Source organism: Artemia sp. Qi Xiang Cuo, chromosome 2, assembly GCF_049724085.1.
Source record: "Artemia sp. Qi Xiang Cuo chromosome 2, ASM4972408v1, whole genome shotgun sequence".
NCBI classification, from domain to species: domain Eukaryota; kingdom Metazoa; phylum Arthropoda; class Branchiopoda; order Anostraca; family Artemiidae; genus Artemia; species Artemia sp. Qi Xiang Cuo.
The window spans coordinates 7,226,837-7,248,342 of NC_142795.1; the positions used below are offsets into that span (position 1 = coordinate 7,226,837).

The 21,506-nt window shown below is 33.9% G+C and overlaps 1 protein-coding gene across 3 annotated transcripts in view; it reads right to left on the reverse strand.

Annotated features, from left to right (window-relative positions):
• Positions 1-21,506, reverse strand: part of LOC148954853 (pyrimidodiazepine synthase-like) — a 317,734-nt gene that overhangs the window by 273,343 nt on the left and 22,885 nt on the right. The window contains exons 5-6 of one of the 3 annotated variants that reach the window (XM_089098942.1): positions 13,460-13,575; positions 11,124-11,311 (exon numbers count right to left, since the gene is read on the reverse strand). The exons of 1 other annotated variant lie outside the window; for it this stretch is intronic. In XM_089098942.1, coding sequence (XP_088955068.1) covers positions 11,195-11,311; positions 13,460-13,575 — 233 coding nt within the window. In that variant the 3' untranslated portion in view covers positions 11,124-11,194. Of the gene's footprint in view, positions 1-11,123; positions 11,312-13,459; positions 13,576-21,506 lie in introns of those variants that run through there. One more of the 3 variants, XM_089098946.1, reaches the window with a different exon arrangement.

Sequence of the window (21,506 nt, forward strand, 5' to 3'; positions counted from 1 at the left end):
TCTCTATGTGAAAAGTCGGAACTGAATTTAAGAAAATTTAGAATTAAAGTGAAACTTTTTATCTTCATGGTAAATAATCACAATCATAGTATAACTTTTCCTATTTTCTACGGAAAAATTTGGAATTGAACTTAAAATTTTTTTATGTCTTGGTGAACTTAACACTGAAGTGGAAGCTTTTTATTTTCTCTGGTGAAATTAGAATTTAAATGTAATCTATGGTAAAATTCAGAAGAGAACTTGAACTTTTCTATCTTCTAAGAAATATTTGGAACAGTATTTTAAATTTTTTCATCTCTTTGAGAAAAATCTGAACTGAAGTGGAAAATTTTTATATTATTTTGGGAAAATAGAATTGATCAATAACTTATTTCATTTTCATTAAGAAAATTCAGAATCGAGGTTGAACTTTTCTTCTTCCGAGAAAATAATTGGAACATAACTTTAAATTTTTCAACTCTATGAAAAAAGTCGGAACTGAATTTAAGAAAATTTAGAATTAAAGTGAAACTTTTCATCTTCATGGAAAATAATCGCAATCATAGTATAGCTTTTCCTATCTTCTACGGAAAAATTTAGAACAGAACTTTAAATTTTTTACGTCTTGGTGAACTTAAAACTGAAGTGGAAGCTTTTTATTTTCTCTTGAGAAATTAGAATTGAATTGTGCTCGTTGGTAAAATTCAGAGGAGAACTTGAACTTTTCTATCTTCTATAAAAAAATTTGGAAGTATTTTAACTTTTTCATCTCGTTAAGAAAAATCTGAATTGAAGTGGAACATTTTTATATTATTTTTGGAAAATAGAATTGATCAATAACTTATTTCATTTTCATTGGGAAAACTCAGAATCAAAGTTGAACTTTTCTTCTTCCTGGGAAATATTTGGAACAGAACTTTAAATTTTTTCCTCTCTTTGAGAAAAGCCGGAACTGAATTTAAGAAAATTAAGAATTAATGTGAAACTTTTTATGTCCATGGAAAATAATCACAATCATGATATAACTTTTCCTATCTTCTACGGAAAAATTAGGACTTAACTTTAAATTTTTTATGTCTTAGTGAAGTTAAAGCTGAAGTGGAAGTTTTTTATTTTCTTTGGTGAAATTAGAAATGAATACTGTTATTTTGTAAAATTCAAAAGAGAACTTGAACTTTTCTATCTTCTAAGAAAAATTTGGATCAGAAATTTAAATTTTTTCATCACTATGTGAAAAGTCGGAACTGAATTTAAGAAAATTTAGAATTAAAGTGAAACTTTTTATCTTCATGGAAAATAATCACAATCATAGTATAACTTTTCATATCTTCTACAGAAACATTTAGAACTGAAATTTAAATTTTTTATGTCTTGGTGAAATTAAAAATGAAGTGGAAGCTTTTTATTTTCTCTGGAGAAATTAGAATTGAATTGTGTTCTTTGTTAAAATTCAGAAGAGAACTTGAACTTTTCTATCTTCTAAGAAAAATTTGGATCAGAACTTTAAATTTTTTCATCTCTATGTGAAAAGTCGGAACAGAATTTAAGAAAATTTAGAATTAATGTGAAACTTTTTATCTTCATGGAATATAATCACAATCATAGTATAACTTTTCTTATCTTCTGTGTAAAAATTTAGAACAGAACTTTAAATTTTTTATGTCATGGTGAACTTAAAACTGTAGTGGCAGCTTTTTATTTTCGCTTGTGAAATTAGAATTGAACTGTGTTCTTTGGTAAAATTCAGAAGAGAACTTGAACTTTTCTATCTTCTAAGAAAAATTTGGATCAGAACTTTAAATTTTTTCATCTCTATGTGAAAAGTTAGAACAGAATTTAAGAAAATTTAGAATTAAAGTGAAACTTTTTATCTTCATGGAAAATAGTCATAACCATAGCATAACTTGTCATTTCTTCTTTCGGGGAAATATTTGAAACAGAACTTTGAATTTGACTCGTTGAGAAAGGTCGGAACTGAATTTAAGGAAATTTAGAATTAAAGTGAAACTTTTTATCTTCGTAGAAAATAATAACAATCGTGATATAAATTTCCTATCTTCTATGAAAAATTTAGAACAATATTTAAAATTTTGTCATCTCTTTGAGAAAAATCTGAATTTAAGTGGAAAATTTTATATTATATTAGGAAAATAGAATTGATCAATAACTTATTTAATTTTAATTCTGAAAATTCAGAATCGAAGTTGGCCTTTCATTTTTCGGATAATATTTGGAACTGAATTTCAAATTTTTTCATCTCTTTGAGAAAGGTTAGAATTAAATTTAAGAAAATTTAGAATTAAAGTGAAACTTTTTATCTTCATGGAAAATAATCACAATCATAGTATAACTTTTCCTATCTTCTATTGAAAAATTTAGAACTGAATTTTAAATTTTTATGTCTTGGTGAACTTAAAAGTGGTATGGAAACTTTTTATTTTCTCTGGAGAAATTAGAAATGAATTATGTTCTTTGGTAAAATTCAGATTAGAACTTGAACTTTTCTATCTTCTATGAAAAATTGAGCCTGCTAGTAGTATCTTTATCTCTAAAAATTATTTTTCTTACATCTCTGACATTTTTAATATATATTCTGAACATTTGACGTTATAGCATACCCTAAAAATAATGAACACTTAACAAAATAATGCATAAGATATTTTTAATGAAATAACGACATGTAGAATATTAATATAAAAATATGCTAAATACATTATTATACATTATTAGTACACTTTCGCTTCACTTTCCGTCAATTCATCTTTATATTCATTGATGATACTGTCTGCTAATGTCTTTTTTATTCTGCCTTCGATTTCATTGTCTATTGTCACATTATTTTTACGAAGATAGCAGTTTTGACATATTGATAAGATATGATTAATGACTTTATTACAGGAGTATGCTTGTCTTCTTCTTGTTCTTTTTAAAATACTAATACCGTAAAGATGCTGATAGGATGTATCAACAGGTAATGTGTTACCAGCAATAGTAGCAAGGAGTTGTCCCCGATCATCGACAATTATTTTTAAGCTTGCACTCTATTTCAGCACTAATTTCTCTGGTAATGTTACTCTCACATATCCACCGTTTACACGATTTAAATTCTTGGGTACTCCAAAGAAATCTAACTTCTCGCTGTCATGACAACGCATGCATACATTTCCAATAGTGTTACCACTTGCACTCGTTTCATAGTTCAGGTATTTCTCCTTGTCAGCATTCAAGGCAACAATAACTTTATCGTGTGCACATACTTTCGTCGAATAATTCATCTTCTCTTTTTTACAGATATGAATTGTGTGTTTATCCTTCCACTGCGAAAAAAAATACTGATTTAATGCACACAATAAACTAGGTAGTGTCGATAACCTGCCATAGAGTACCAGTGGGAAAGCCGCGTCGTGTCTATGAACAAGCACAGAGTACGATTGGTAGTGTCGTAAGCATATTTCATATCATTTTAAGATACGTAAAAAAGTTAAAAAAAATACCATGTTAAAAAAATTTCAAAAATTATTTTAAAAAAAAATGGGGGGAGGGGTCCCGGTGGTCTTTGAGGGCTCGAGGGGCATTAGGGGGACCTGGGGCCTTTGGGGCTGGGGTATGAGACCTTACGACACTGATCAAATGGAACTTGTGTATTATAACGACCACAGAGTTTCACCCTCAAATCCTCTTCTAAAACATCTTCAAAAATCATCTTTTAAAATGTCTCTAACCGTTTCGCCGAAATAATTCCCTAAAATAATAATTTGTTCTGAAAAGATATAATAATGCCTTAAAAAGTATTAAAAATGGGGCTCAGGAGCCTTTGGGGCACCGGGGGCCCTTTGGGGGGCTCGGGGGGGGACCCTTCTGTGTCTCAATGCACAAAAAAATATTAAAAGATGGGGGAGGGAGGGAGAGGGGAGGAGGGGAGAGGAGGAGGGGGGGAGGAGGGGAGGGGGAGGAGGGGGAGGGGAGGAGAGGGAGGAAGAGGGGGAGGGGCCCTTTGGGGGCCAAGGGGGAGGGGCCCTTTGGGGCCCGGGGGTCCTTTGGGGGTCTGTGGGTCCCTTGAGGGTCGGGTGGTCCTTTGGGTGCTTGGGGGGACCTTTGTGGACGAGGCGCTCCCTGCGGAGTTGGGGTGGTGGGTATCGGGACCCTTTAGGGTTGGGGTAGAGGACCTCACGACACTGTTCAATGTAACTTGTGTATTATAACGACCACAGAGTTTCACCCTCAAATCCTCTTCAAAAATTTTTTCAAAAATCATATTTTATAATGTCTCTAACTGTTTCGTCGAAATAATTCCATAAATGGCTAAAAGGGTTTCGCCCAAATAATCCCTAAACGTAATTCAGCGTGTTCCTTTTGTTTGGCATCCCTGCGCTGGCACATTTCAATTATTTGGAAACCTATTTCCCGCGCTAAAACAATTCATCGCTAAGATCTAAACTTTGCCTCGGAAACGATTCTCTTGTTAGAACTCCAAATTAATTCCCCTTTCGTGAATTAATTCTCTTTAGAAACAACAAATTAATTCCCCTTTCATGTCAATCAATCAATCATGACATCATCTGTCACGTGTGATCTAAACTTTGTCCCGGAGACAATTCCCTTTGGAAATGCATCAAAGACATTTATTAACTTGACGTTATCTGTCAGACATTCCCTGGAAACAATTTGATTAATGACTGACAGCACAGGTGTTCCCCGGAAACTCATAACACCTGCATCGAACAACAACAAGAAGGGAGTGACAAAGTTCCTGTTTTTCCATTCTCACTGACAAAGTCCATAAAAACATGCATAAATCGACCAACACACATAACCATCCATAAACTATGTAAAAAAAGTTGTAGGTGGCAGCAGGGGTGAGCAATGGGAGTAGCACCTCCCCTTCTACTTATATAGCCCAAGCTATATTATTATATAAACTGAAGGTTATATTTCATTAGGATTAATCTAATTTCACTTCTTGGGTGTTTTTCGTTTAATTAACAAGAACCACCTCTTGTACTCTTTATGCAATGAAATTGCTTAATTTTCTGAGAGAAAGGGATATTAAGGGAGGTTTTAACTAGAACACACATTTAATATGCTACTTTTACAAAATCTCATGTTTATTTTTTTAATTTCTTCACCCGAGTTAGACAAAAGGGCTTTTGTAAGGTTTATTGTGTATGTTTTTGAAAACTAAAAGCTAACAAAAATTAATGGTCAAAAGACCAAGTTTTCTGAAGTAAAATGTGAGCGAAGTTGAAAATTAACACGGACAGAATTTACAGCTTCTTTGTTTATGCGACATATAAATAATATTGGTTCGACTAAACTGATTTTTGATATTTTTCTAAACTTGTAGAATTCTGTAAAATTAGCATTTAATGAGAACTGAACTTGCTCGTAATTTTGGACTTTCAACTATCTGGGGTGAAACGAAACTCCTTTTTTTTCTATATTTGCAGACCAACTTAGAGCAACCTCAAATTTGTTTATTGATATCAAATGAAATTCCCTTTTTTATCTGGTTTACATGAGGGATTGACTTCCTTTTTCCTAAATCGCTGTGAACCACAGTTTCTTAATTGTTACTGTGGGTTTCGACAATTTCATTAGATCCCGAAATGTTTAGAAGTTCTTTAATGCAATCAACAGCTTGTTGCACAATTCCTGGAAGATGATCTACCTGGAAGATGAGGTAAATTTTAGTCTCAACAAGGTATCTCTTGCATTCAGCACAGAATCCTCCCAGACTGCCTTAATAGTGCCATTGGAAGCAATAACTACTGATATAATTTGCTGGTTGGAGTTATACTTGCCGATTTGCCTCTGACTAGGCTCTACAATTGCAACTAGGAAGTGCCAAAATTAACCCTTTTTTCTTACTAAAAAGCTTCAAAATGTGAGCGTGTTTACAGAAAGAGAGAAATGACTCGGGCTGTCTCTCTCCAACATGAGTGATTACAACCAGGATGTGGGGAAAATAAACGACTAAATAATTCTTTTAATGCCTGGGGGAGGGTTGCACTCTCTCTCTTGCCCCTCCTTCGAGCCACCCGTGCTTAAGCAAGCTAAACGTTATTTATTCAGACATCACCCCTAACCTCTTGATTTTCAGAGCAAATGAAATTTTTAGAATAAGTTTATGATAGTGAAGGAAACTGTATAATAAACAGGTCATGCACGGAAGAATAAGAATTCTAGATCTGAAGTAACCATTCTTCGAAAATTTTCTACATCCTCAATCCATTGTCACGCTATTAGAGTTTAAACTTCCCAAAAATTAATCCTTCATATCCCAGCCTCAACATCTTGGTTTTTATCCCACTAATGGACTTCTTTGAAGTGTGAAAATTGTACAATAAACATGTTAAGCATACAAATATCAGAATTTTTTACCCTTTTTCTTAGATTTCACACTATCCCAAACTTCTTAGAATGACCCTTTCATGTGCTCGGCCTGCAGCAAATAATCTGCCTCAGCCCACACCTAATATATTGCTCTTTTGTTGTAATGAGCCACCTAGAATTAATATTTGAAAATTATATGAGCAACCCGAGCTTACACACACGAACTTACAGACATAGCTGCAACCATGAAAAAGTAACTAAAAATTTTAATTTCAAGTTGAAAGAGCCTTCCCTAAGTTTCTTTGTCCATCATAAAATGATTCCATGACGTTATGATGCGCAAAAGATACCACAAAATTCAACTTTATTTGGAAAAATTGAATAATATGTTAATCCATTTGCTTTTGTCTCTTGAAAAGGGGACTAAAACTTTCAACATCCAATAGAATGAACCCATTCCGAATTTCTACGACAAGCCCTTCTATTTATAGTGGTAAGAGGAGAAAAAGGAGAAAATGAAAATACATAGAAGCCACACTGTTCTTAACTAATTTCTGCCTAACCGTGGGGCATTTGAAATAGCTATCTCAAAATTTTGATCTGGCATTTTGAGGATTACTGAAGTAAGCCTTTCAGTAAAAACAGCATGGAAGTGATCTGGATACCCTTCAATCAGCTTAGACTCTTTAAATGGACACTTTAGCTCTCATTTTTACAATTAAAAGACCCTCCTCCAAAGTTTCTGTAGTTCTTCTTCTATAGGAGGAGACCGAAGAAAAAAACTAATACGTTGAAGGCAAACGGCTTTTTTCTTGGGCAGCGGCACTACACCACCTCTAACTTATATAATTTTTGTGTACAAAAGTTATGAAGCTGCTGCCCCAAATGACAACCCATATAGCCCCAGCCCAAATGTCAAAAGCCGATTTTAGTTTTTACCTACCTTATCTTCAATATGTTGTTCAGACTTTTCTTTACATGATGATTTAAAAATCATTTACGTAATGTCTTTATGTCATTACTTTGTTGTGCAACGTCAAATATACTAGGCCTGTCTACGAGGAAAAACTGATATAACTGTTAAAATTTTCTGACATTTCTCATTCAGGTTAAAAGTGCGCCCGCTTGTAAGCCATGCGCAAAAAAATAGATAACAATGCGCACTCTCGTTGGCATATAAACTTTCAAATTAAAAGAAAGAATGAGTTAAAAAATAACAAACAGCGATTTTTATCAAAACATATACAATGACATGATGACATGATAAAGAAACGATGTTGGTCTGAAATCCAAATTAAAATCACCACAAAGTTAAGCAAGGTTTAGTAAAAATTGGTATCTTATCCAATTACTCATCTAAAAGTATACCAAACTCATCGATATTACATGATGGGGGTCTATATACAACAACTATAAAATATTTAGAATCCTGAGATTGTAATTCTAACACCATACTTTCGAATACCATTTATTGTAAATTCTGTTTAATAAACATTATTGTAAATTCTGGTCGTTTTAGGTTTCATTTGTTTACTAATGGTGATTTATATTAGTTTTGTGCTTAAAAATTTATTTGAATTTATTTGTGCTCATCTATGGTCTATTGTGGCTCTCTAATTTTCTTTGAAAAACTTCTTTGTTTTTTTTTCTTTTAATAAACTCATTAAAGAATATTGTGACAGAATGTGACATCTAGAATTTCTAAGGAGACAAATTTAAAGGCTGAGTAATATTATGTTTCTGGAATATTGAAGCTTTTTGTTTTTATTCATTTGCATATATTAAATAATAGCTTAACAGAGCATTCAGAATAGTTCATCAGAATAATCTTTTTTTATGTATTTTTTATATCAAAGAATAGCGTGACAGAATGAGACATCTATACTTTTTAGTATCGATGAATTGTAGATTCTTATACCAATAATTCTTGAATAGGACCATTTTTCTTCTGATTACTACTTCCAGTAGCAATAATAACAACTCACTACAGGACCAAGCCACCCGAGGCCAACACAGCTATACATGCTCCTGCACCCTCTCAATCCATTCAAAGCTTCTATCTTTACCCCCTCCCAAGCACGCTAATATTTAGCATTGAATAACTTTAATTCTAAATAGGTACCTCTTGACCAGATTAAAAAGCAAATATAGTGTTAAACTAAGATATACATCTAGATAAAAAATACCAAGGACAGGACAGTAGTCATGAATCTTGACCTTGGTTATCAAACAGTTTAATTAGTTGCCTGTACCCCTTCATTAATACTCCAAATAATTTTATGCATTTTGAGAGTATTTCACTAATTTGACAAAGGCTCTTATAAGAATAAACACAGTACCACAGTTCGTGGTAACGAACTGTAAGTAGGGAGCGACCAGGCTCAATAGTAACCGCAAACTCTAAAAAACAAAATTTTGATACCAATAGATACATCAAAAGAATTTTATTTTTATGCTGATTTCAAATATATAAGTTTCATCAAGTTTAGTTTTACCCATCCAAAGTTAAGAGCCTGAGAAAATTTGCCTCATTTTCGAAAAAGGGGAAAACAACCCCTAATTGTCATAGAATCTTAATGAAAATCACACCAACAGATTGAGCGTATCTGAGAACCCTACTGTAGAGGTTTTAAGCTCCATACAAAAATGTGGAATTTTGTATTTTTGCAAGAAGAAAGATCACGGACGGGTATTTATTCTATCTTATTTTTTTTTTGGTTTTCTCCTCAGGGGTGATCATAATGACCCAGTAATCCTAGAAAATCCAAAGAGTGCTCGTTCAAACGGAAATTAAAAGTTCTAGTGTCATTTGTAAGTGCCCAAGAACCTAGGAGGGCAACTAGGCTAACTCCCACGCTCATTTTTGTCCATAGTCACCCGATGAAAATTTTGAGATAGTCATTTTGCTCAGCATAGTCAAAAAATCTAAAAACTATGTCTTTGAGGATGACTTAATCCCCCACACTCCCCGAGGGAAGGGCTGCAAGTTATGAACTTTGTTCATTGTTTACGTATAGGCTAGTATTGGTTACTGGGAAGCATACAAACATTTTCATGGAGGACTTTTTCTGGTGGGGGGTTCGGGAGAGGGGGTTTACGTCGGAGGATTTTAAATGGAGTAATTCTTCATGGGGGAAGGAATTTTCGATGAAGGGGGCACTGGAGTTCCCAGCATTATTTAAAAAAAACGAGCAGAAATCATATAAAAAACAAGTTTTTTCAACTGAAAGTAAGGAGCAAAATTAGAGTTTAAAACGAACAGAAATTATTACGTAGATGAGGGGGCTCATCCCTCGTCAATACCTTGCTCTTTACGCTAAAGTTTTTTCCATTACTTTCAAAAGAGATATTTATTCTAATTAAAAGACCTTTGTGATTCAGGGTTCATTCTTATAGAAATACGAATTTTAGCGTAAAGAGCGAGGTATTGACGAGGGGCCGAACCCCCTCATACATGTAAGATTTCTCTTCGTTTTAAGTTTTAATGTTGCTCCTTACTTTCAGTTGAAAAAAATTGTTTTTTTTTAATTTAATTCTTTAAGAATGACTTCTGAATCACAAAGGCCGTTTAATTGGTTCCTCAATCACAAAGATTTTCGGTTACTTTTTAGCCGCATTGCTCCTTTATCGTTACAACGAACTGTGTGATTATAAGAGCCTATAAGAATTAAATAAAAAAAAATGTTTTTTTTTTCAACTGAAAGTAAGGAGCAATATTAAAACTTAAAACAAACATGAATTATTACGTATATGAGGGGGTTTGCCTCCCACTTTATACTAAAGTTTGAAGTTTGTTCCAATTCTTTAAGAATAACCTCTGAATCACAAAGGCTGTTTAATTAGAATAAGTAGCTCTTCTGAAAGTACTAAAGCAACTTTAGCGTAAAGAGCGAGGTACTGACGGGGGGACGAAACTTCTCATATACGTAATAATGTCTATTCGTTTTAATTTTTAATGTTGCTCCTTACTTTCGGTTGAAAAAACTTGTTTTTTTATTTAATTTCTGATCGTTTTTTAAATAAGGCTAGGAAATTCGGTGCCCCCTTCATAGAAGATTCCCTTGTAAAGCTATTTTAAAAGTTCTAAAAGAAACTCTGGCTAAAGAGCAAGGTATTGAGGAGGGGACCCCCCCCCCCCACATATAAATAATAATTTCTATTCGTTTTAAGTTTTAATGCTGCTCCTTACTTTCAGTTGAAAATAACTTGGGGAAAATAAAGGTGGAAAAAAATATTCACGCATCCGTGATCTTTCTCATGGCAAAAAATGCAGAATTCTACATTTTTGCACATAGGAGCTTGAAACCACTAATTTAGGGCTCTCTGGTGTGTTGAATCTGATGTTGGGATTTTCATTAAGATCACTTGATTTTTGGGGGTGTTTCCGCCATTTTTCAAAAATCAAGGTAGTTTTCTTAGGCTCGTAACTTTTGATAGGTAACATTAAATTTGACGAATTTTACATATTTGGAATAAGAATCAAAATCCAATTCATTTGATGTATCTGTTTTCATCAAGACTCTGTTTCTTAGAGTTTTGGTTACTATTGAGCCGCATCGCTCCTTCCTTACAGATCGTTACCACGAACTGTTTGATTGCTAGCTATAAGAATTGCTAGGCAAATATTTCAATTTTGGAGGGAGGGGCTATTGCCAGCCTAGATTTTGAAAAAAATACCTTTCGGTATTTTTACTGAATAAAAAAACAAATTCTTCCCCCTGATTTTGTAAAATATATTCCCACCCCCCTCCATAAAAGTGTTTTTGAATTGACGCCTCTGCTGCTAAGCGAATATTGAATTTCAAACCAAAAAAACTATATCCATTTTAATATCTTTTTAAGGAAAAATGTTGCAAATAAACACATACAAAAACACAAAATTTTAAGCATAGACTGCTTGACCTTGGAGTTCTTTTTGGATAAAGTCAAGATGCTCTTCGGAACTGCGAAACGACATCTTGACACATGGATCTTCGATTATCCTTTGCCACCATGCTTTCTGGAATTGGAATCGAATATTAAAAATAATATTTAGAAAGGGAAATAAAAAAAACTGCGCTAAAATTGCAAAAGAGAAATCTAATTTTTTTAAGCCGCCATAAAATAAGACAATTTTTTATGAAGGCTAAAGCCTAGCTTTTGTTTGGTTGTTCACAGGATTAAGTTTTTGAATCGTGTAAAAATTACAAGCATAGTTAATCACTTTAAACAAGTCAGGTGACAAATCTTAAAGGCCAGGGAATAGTTTTTTCTACATTTTTAATATAAATATTTGAAAGCTACGCCGCCAAATAGCAAAGTGTAAATATCCCCATTCTACTTCGACAAAATCAATTTCCTGGGTAAAAGTATTTTTCTTCGTGTGATATTTCATATCTACTATTAATCAATAAATTAATATAAAAATAAACTATAACAAGACCAGCCTACCATGAAAAAAAAACCCAAAGGGGTGAACTTATGAAAACAATGGGTCTATAGCCAATAAGAAAGAAATTTTTTAGACCACACTGCCTTTCTGTCTACAGAATTCAACAAACAAAAATAAAAAGAAAATGGGAGTAATATTTTAAAACAAAGATTTATACAAAACAAAAAATAGTATCTAACTTTAAACGATAAAGAAGTTCGAATATTTTGACTTTACATCTGGATGCCTTTATCAACGGAAAAATAAAAAACGAAATATACAGAAAATCGAATAAAGCTAAATTAAACAAAACATATAAAGAAAAAGAAAACAAGCAACAAAACAATAAACAAATACTCACATCTTAATAAATTTCAATATCACCATTACACATACAAATAGCACGAATACGCACAACAGAGTGATAACTTAGGTTTTTTCTGGCACAGTTGGAGTTTGAAATATAGCTATTTCAAAGCTTCACCGCCAAGTAGCAAAGTGTAAATATCCCCATTCTACATCGACAAAATCAATTTCCTGGCTAAAGTTATTTTTTTTCAGGTGATATTTCATGTCTGCTATTAATCAATAAATTAATGTAAAATAATCTATAGCAAGACCAGCCTACCATGAAAAAAAAAACCCAAAGGGGTGAACTTTGAAAACAATGCGTCTATAGCCAATAAGAAAGTAATTTCTTAGATCACACTGCCTTTCTATTTACAGAATTTAACAAACGAAAATATAGAGAAAATGGGAGTGATATTTTAAAACAAAGATTTTGACAAAACAAAAATTAGTGTCAAACTTTAAACGACAAAGAAATTCGAATATTTTGACTTCCCATCCGAAAGGCTTTATCAACGGAAAAAACCCCGAAATATGCAGGAAATCGAATAAAGCTAAAATAAACAAAACATATAAAGAAAAGGAAAACAAGCAACAAAGCAATAAACAAATACTCACATCCTAATAAATTTCAATATCACCATTACACCATGCAAATAGCATGAATACGCACAGCAGAATGATAACTTAGGTTTTCTCTGGCACAGTTGGAGTTTGAAATATCTTTCAAACTCCAAACTCTTTCAAATAAGATATTTCTAACTCCAACTGTGCAAGAGACGACCTAATTTATCATACCACTGTGCAAATTCGTGCTATTTGCATGGTGATACTGGAAGTTTTTAAGATGTGAATTTTGTTTGTTGCTTTTGTTTTTTCTTGACTTTTCCTTGTGTGTTTTGTTGAAACTTGCTTAATTAATTTTTTTCATTGATAAAGGTTTTTGGACGTGAAGTCGAAATATTAAAAGTAGAGACAGCTTTTAAAGGGAAACAGAGCTTTCCCTTGTTTTTCAAAAAATTACTGTGAACTGAATTTCTAGGACCGTTGTCCAAACACTTTTCCAAATTTCTAAGGTCTTCGTGAAGTAACTTATAGAAGATCCAGGAGAGTGTTTGGAGGGAAAAAATGAGTATAATTACAAAAATAACATGAACGAAAATTTTACATTCCTTATTTTGTGTAATTTTACATTCCTTATTTTGTTTACATTATTGTAAAATGATTCTTTTCTGTGTTTGACCATCATGAAATGATTGATCTTCCCCACCCCTTACCCCCCCCCCCCAAAAAAAAATATGACTACGTTCTTGAAAGCCACCTCTCTGAAAAAATTAGTTTCACAATTAAGAATAAAAGAATTTCAAGACTCGTTCAAATGGAGCTTACTATATTTGGGAATTTTTCCTTTGCTACATCCAATGTGTTTCCATATATTGTCGATATTGCTCTGATTCTTTCAAGCCACGGCCAAATTGAGTAGTCAAGCATACCCGGCTGAGCTCCTAGAAAAGGACAATGAAAGTTAATATGCTCCCGAGACGTTCGTAGCCATTGCTACTGTAAACTCGTAATAGATGTCTTGTTTTCTTTCCTCTCTCAAAAAAACCTTACGTAACGAACTACGAACGAACTGTAAGTAGAGAGCGACCCGGCTCAATAGTAACCGAACTCTAAAAAGGAATTTTGATACCAATAGATACATCAAAAGAATCAGATTTTTAGGCTGATTTCAAATATATAAATTTTATCAAGTTTAGTCTTACCCAAGCTACACATCTGAGAAAATTTGCCTTATTTCCGAAAAAAGGGAAAAAACCCTTAAAAGTAATAGAAAATCACACCATCAGATTCAGCGTATCAGAGACCCCTATTGTAGAAGTTTCAAGCTCACATCTGCAAATGTCTGGAATTTTGTATTTTATGCCAGAAGAAAGATCACGGGCGTGTTTATTTGTTTTTTTTTCCATGGGTGATCGTATCGACCCAGCGGTCCTAGAATGTCGCAGGAGGGCTCATGCAAACGTAAATAAAAAGTGCCAGTACCCTTTTTAAGTGACCAAAAAAATGGAGGGCAACTAGGCCCCCTCTCACGCTCATTTTTACCCCAAAGTCACCCGATCAAAATTTTGAGATAGCGATTTTGTTTAGCATGGTCAAAAAATATAATAACTGTGTCTTTGTGGATGACCTAATCCCCCACAGTCCTCGGGGGAAGGGCTGCAAGATATGAACTTTGCCCAATGTTTACACATATTATAGGTTATTGGGAAGTATACAGACGTTTTCAGGGGGATTTTTTCTGGTAATGGGTGGGGTGGATCGGGGGTTACGTGGGAAGATCTTTCCATGGAGGAAGTTTTCATGGGGGAAGGGAAATTGCTATGAAGGAGTGCCTGATTTCCCAGCATTATTTAAAAAAACGATCACAAAGTTTTCAACTGAAAAACTTTTCAACATCAAAACTTAGAACGAACAGAAACTATTACGTTTATCATTGGGTTCGCCCCTAGTCAATATCTTGCTCTTTACAATAAAGTTTTTTTTAGTACTTTGATATGAGCTATTTATTGTAATTAACGGCCTTTGTGATTAAGGGGTCATTCTTAAGGAATTGGGGAAAAAAAATTGAACTTTAGCGTAAAGAGTGAGGTGCTGACTAGGGGGTGCACCCCCTAATATACGTAATAAAAATAGACGAATATAGAAGTTCTTTGCGTAAGTTAATTTGTAAGTTACGTATATTTATTACTAATAAAAGCGTTCGTAAATAAAATTAAACAATTTTTGAGGAAGCCATATAGCCAAAAAAAAGCAATCTAGCCTCGCTCTTTACGCTAAAGTTTGACTCCTTCGCACAGCTCTGTTTTTAAAACAATAAAAAAAAAAATTAGCGTAAAGAGCGAGGCGTTGAGGGGGGGGGACATCCCCTTTCATACACGGAATAATTTCCGTTCATTTTAGTTTAATGTCGCTCCTTACTTTCAATTAAAAAAAAACTTTTTTTATTTAGTCATTGTAAGGGAACCGTATTTACCCAATAGTCATTTGACTTCGTATTAGGGCTCATTCGAACAGAAAACCAAAGTTATTACTCCCCTTTTTTCAAAAGAAAAACTATTTTCTGCCGGAAATTGACGATTGTTGTCCGAATAGGGCTCATATACCACTGAGCATAAATTCGGAGATAAAAATCGGTTAGAAGTGCCCATAAGCTCTTTTAAAAACGATCCCAGTCTATAAACCTCTAAGTTAAAAAAAGAAACTACAAAACTAAATTCATCATCATCACAAACAACTCTTTCACTTTCAGTGTGCTGTTTTAATATAAATGATGACTTTTTTAAAAATATTTTCCGTTGTCAATTAGATGACACTGCCCAATTAACAGAAGGTTTTGGTTAAATAATTTTAGTTAGCGTTAACAGTTTTTTGTCTTTTTTATATTGTTTTAAAATCACGGTTACAGTAGGTTATGGCCAAGATATTGAAAATTACGCTAACTGAATAGGATGAAATGAGCAAAACTATCGCCACTTCACCTACTAGCCTACAGTCATTTAGTATTCTTGGAAGGGCAACATCTTCCTTTCTCCTTAATGCTTTCATTTACTGCTAAAAATACTAGCAACTCTGTAAAATATATTAATGACTCAATTTATTTCATTTTATTCGTTTATTCATTTATTCAATTTATTCAATTATTCAATTTATTCATTCAGGAATATTAGAAAAGAGGTTCAATTTGTAACTGCCCGCGATAGGCCAAAAAGTGAAACGGGGGGTGGGGGGTGATGGACACAGAGAGAAAGATATGGTAAGAAAGAGGAGTAGGGAGAGAGAAGAACAGAGAGAGTAAGGAAGAAATCTATATGCTGGATCATCATTTTAGAAGGAGTTCTTCCATCAAGTTATAAGTCAGTGTTGGTATGAAGTCTATGAAATCATGGTTAGGACTACTTATGGACTAGTGTAAACCTCCGACCAAAAAACCTTTAGTTAGCAAATATAATTTTTCTTTTCTTTTGTTTGCTTTCGAAGATACCTTCCCAACTGTTGTTCAGTTTTTATTGAGAATAATAGATTTCCATGAGTTGATTACATCTTTAGCCTAAAGATGTTAAGGCCAAACCTCGCACTCTTTGTTCAATGCTATACTTCCTGTGCCAATGTGAACTAAAACGGTGTTTTAAGCGATTTTGATCTATTTTTTTGGCAAGCTATGAATCAAAAAGAATAAAAATAATTGTTTCACTTTTTGATATTTTCTTTTGAAATTTTGATAAAAACGCAATCAAGATCAATGAGTCTGTGAAAAAATAATAATATATGCGATACGACACTAGAATCTGTAAATCGCTTTATTATTACTTTATTTTACCTCTGTTTGCGCTTTTATAACGTTAATTCTCTGGCTGAGAGGAAACAAGGTTAATTATTGTGAACTCTTACTGATGAGCATGTTTTTACTACCACTACAAGTTTTCAAGCTTAGGCATCGTTAACGGATTTGTTGGATCTGCTTCAAAATTGAGAGTGAAAAAAGACAAAATTAGGGGTTTAGCTAAAGAGGCTAGAAGCCAGCCCTGTCTTTAGTGTAGTTTTCAAACTGGAAACATTCTCGTATTAGAAGCCTAAGTAGAGAAAAATGCACTTTGGCGGGGTGCATTTTAATGGGGTATGGGAGAAAATGTAAAAGCAAAGTAATGGACCAGTTAAGATATATTGGAGACTAAGTAGAAACTGTTAAAAATAGGATCCAGGTTGCAGCGGTAGCTAGCAACTTAGTAAGAGACGATCACGTCCCATAACTCCTAAGACTAGATTCAGATCAAAAAACGAAGATCACTATTACAACCGCCTTGACCGATAACCCTATCTAGGGAACCTATAGTCACTTGGATTGGACAACAAGAGATATGTACTGGCTTGAATATCAAGAAAAGTGGCTGAAACGACGATATTCTGCATATTCGGCATCTTTTTTTTTCTTCTTTTCCTCACATAGCGGGGCACTGGAATATCGTAGAGATCTGTTTAATGGATCATTTTAAAGAAAATTGATGGGGTTGAAAAGCTTTTATTATTAAAAAAGTTATTTCTAATATAAGTTACTTTTTTACAAAAAAATGGAAAGTAACTGCATATCTTGTTCAAGATTGATGAATGACGTCATAATCGTAGGTATTTAATCATCATGATAAAGAGCTGTTTAATGGCTCATTTTAAAGGGAATTGATGTATAGAGAAACCTTTTGTAATTAACAAAAATAATTCTTAATATAAAAATTGTTTACAAAAGACTGTATTTTAGTGTCAAACAGTTCGTGGTAACAAACTGTATAGTAAGAGCGGCTCGTCTCAATAGTAATCAAAACTCTAAATAATGGAATTTTTAATATGAATAGATACATCCAAAGAATTTGATTTTATACTGATTTTAAATATTTAAGTTTCATCAACTTTAGTCTTACTCATCAAAAGTTACGAGCCTGTGAAAATTTGCCCTATTTTTGAAAAAAGGGGGAAACACCCCCCAAAATTAATAGAATATTAATGAAAATAACACCATCAGTTTCAACGTATCAGAGAATCTTACTGTTTAGGTTTCAAGTCCTATCTGCAAAAGTATGGAATTTGGTATCTTTTTCCAAAAGAAAGATCACGGATGCGTGTTTATTTGTTTTTTTTTCTTTTCCCCAGGGGTGACCGTATGAGCATTAGAAGAACAAACCGTTACATACATTGGACATAGTTAGCTGCCTGATTCCTTGAGGTTCATCTCTTACTACTCCAAAGAAAAAAAGAGCCGTAGGCTTTTTCCTGTTTGTAATCCGGGTTGCAGCGGTAGCTAGCAACCTCGTAAGAGACGATCATGCCCCATATCTGGGTTTCAGTGGTAGCTAGCAAATATAATAAAGAAACAACTCTTGCCTATAGTAATTTATATTAAAGTTATAATAAAGAACGAGCTCTAGACTATACTAACTGAAATGTTTAATATAAATATTGTAACAAAAGTAACTTTGAAAAGTTGCTTCTATGTGGTGTAGTACCATTTCTGACTGATTTTGCTACCTGATTTCCTGTTATTCATTCATATTTTCTTCATTATTTTAGCTAGGAGGTAGCTAAACTGAGTTTATTTTTTAAACTTTAAATTTAAGAGATATTGCTTTAAATTCATTATATTAAAAATTTTCTCCGACCGGGAATCGAACCCCAGTCTCCTCAGCTCCTGTCCCATAAAGGGGACAGGCAGCACTACTTACCACTGTACTATTGGGGACTTTAGTATATAATTTACATATATGTCAAACTTATAAATCTGTTAATAGGTTATAGTAAATAATGATTTGTAAAAGGAATTAACTAAAGTCCTCTGCCAGTCCTCAGCCAGAGCCCTCATTTACGAAAATGTAGGGGGGTACACTTTAAAATTCAGAGGGAAGGGAGTTTTTCAATGGAAATACCGAAAAAGGTATTAGAGGCTAACAGAAAATTGCTTAAAAAAGATAGATTTATTTTTGCTCGGTCACTATGCTTTCTCTTTTCTTTCTGTGAATGCGAAAATCTACATCTGAATTTCAAATGACAAACATTATTAAAACTTGCACAAGAAGTCAATAGATCTTATTGTTAGGCACTAAAAATAAGAGGCGGAAGAGATGACGATTTAAATGCTATCTCAGCTCTACTTGTAAAAATATCTTTGGTTTAATATTCTGCCAAGGCTTATTAATATTCTTAATTTTCGTGTTTTTTTTTGTCTTTGGGCTATAGATCTAGTGATAACTGTAGCCTACAGCTTGCTTATTGGTCACCATTTGCAGGGAATTAAAACTACTTTCTAATTCTAATTGTTCAAAATATTACCTTCTGTCTAAGTAATGTCAAAAGAAACTATGTACCCCCATCCCTACCCCCTTTCTTTTCAGGTCCATAATAGAAACTGGGGCACCCTCGCCCGGGGTCATAGATACAGGCGGAAGAGGAAGAAGGCCCCTCAAATGTACACTCAAAAGGGCCCAATGGTTTGTCCACAAGTCCCATGAGTTACAAACCTTCTCACAGTAATGGGTTAAATTGCATGGTGATGCAGAACACCATCACGGGAGGATCCTCTATAGGAGGACAACGGCGGCAGGGTGTAAGGTCCAGATCTATGGACAACAGCCTCTGCAAAGGGCTGCCTCGACCCCATGATAAATAAGGAAGCTGCTAAGTCTTGTTTAGGCTGGGAAGGTATTATTAATATAATACTAACTGCTCATTTTATGACTAGAAAGTTCAGGGCATCAGTTATAGTAGTATACGCCCCTTTAGAACCGACTGACGGAGATACTAGTGACTCAGATGAATTTTACTTACAGTTACAGGAGGAAATAGACAGGGTTCCAGGTAGAAATATGACGTTATTACTGGGAGATTTCAACGCCCAGGTTGGTAGAAATAGGGATAGAGGGTATCCCAGCCTAGGTAAATTTGGTGGAGGAAAAGAAAGCAGTAATGGATACAGACTTTTGCAATTTTGTAGGTATAACAATCTAGTTATAACCAATACGGTGTTTGGTCATAAAATGGCTCATAAGTTAACATGGTATTCATGTGATGGTAAGACAGCAAACCTTATTGATTATGTTATAGTAAACCGAAGACTGGCAGGATCAATACAAGATACTAGGGTATATAGGAGTGCTGTTATTGATGTTAAAAGTAAAGATCACCATCTAGTAGTGTCAAGGGTTAATTTAAATCTGAAATTTCGGAAGGTTAATTACCTCCCGGGTAGTTATGATGTTGGTAGACTCCAGGATGAGAATTTGAGAGAAAATTTCCAGCAACAGTTGAATACTAAAGTTGAGAGTTTAAAATTTGATAATATGGAAGATGGTTGGAATAATTTTAGAAAAATAATTTGTGAAGTTGCTGAAGGTGTCTTAGGGAAAAAGCTAGAACTGCAGCTAAGAATATTAGTGAAAAAGCTGTATGTTTAATAGAAAGGAGAAAGGACATGTACAAGAATTATGTGAGTGATAGATCGTATGAAAACAAAAGAAATGTAAAGAAAATGGAGAAAGCACTAAAATGTGAACTAAGGAGGTGTGAAGTGGAGGCCATGAATAAAATTGCCGAGTATCTGGAAGATGCAGCTAGACGGCATAATATAAAAATATTGTACTGGCACGTTAACAAATTGAGAGGGAGTAGTCAATCCGAACTTGGCCCAGTTAAAGATAGGAATGGGGTCGCAATTAGCGATAAGGAAAAAACTAAAGAGAGATGGGCCGAACATTTGGAGAATTTGCTTAACCGAGATAGAGTTGCAGGAAAAAAAATAGAGGAAAATGAAAAAGTTTGTGATACCTTGGATGTGAAGGAAGATTTGTTTTGTGAGGAGGAATTAGCAACAGTACTAAAAAGATTAAAGAATAATAAGGCTCCAGGTACTGATAGGGTGGTAAATGAGTTTCTTAAATATGGTGGCTCTGAGGTTAGAAATAAGTTATTGAAGATTATGAATATGATTTTTGAAAAAGGGGAAGTACCTAACGATTTTAAGAAAACCTTAATCAAGCCACTTTATAAGAAAGGTGATAAAAGTGAGTGTGGTAATTATCGAGGCATTAGTCTGGTCTCTGTAGGTAGTAAATTACTTAGTAATATATTACTTTTTAGACTGAGAGATGCCGTAGACAAAGTTTTAAGAGAAGAGCAGTGCGGTTTTAGAAAAGGTAGAGGATGTGTCGACCAAATTTTCACTCTTAGGCTAATAACTGAGAAGTGCCTGAGTTTTCAAACACCTTTGGTCCTCAGTTTTATAGATTATGTGGAAGCGTTCGATTCTGTCTATAGAAGAGCTTTAGTGAAGGTCTTATCCTTGTATGGTATACCAGACAAATACATTAAAGTGATTAGTGCTATGTACCAGAATAACATTTCTGCGGTTAATGAAGGAAATGAGGTTAGCAGCTGGTTTCGTATTAAATCAGGAGTTAAGCAGGGTTGTGTTCTATCCCCCTTTGTATGGATTATTTTGGTGGACATTGTTTTAAGGAGCACAGGAAAGGCAATGGGAGACAACGGAATCAAATGGGGAGGAAAAAGTCTCCTGGACTTGAATTATGCTGATGATTTAAGCATCCTTGATGAAAGTGTCAGAAAAATGAATGAAGTTTTAGAGGTTTTCTGAGTTCAGGGTGCTAGAATTGATTTGAAAATTAATGTTAGGAAGACTAAGTCACTAAGGCTAGGAATAAGTGAAAATGAAAAGGCGACGTTGGGTAATGAAAAGATTGATCAGGTGGGCAGCTTCACTTACCTTGGTTGTATTATTAGTGAAGATGGTGGGAGCAGTGAAGATGTTAAATATAGAATAGCCAAGGCTCAGGTAGTTTTTTCACAGTTCAAAAAGTCTGGAAGAATAGGAAGATAA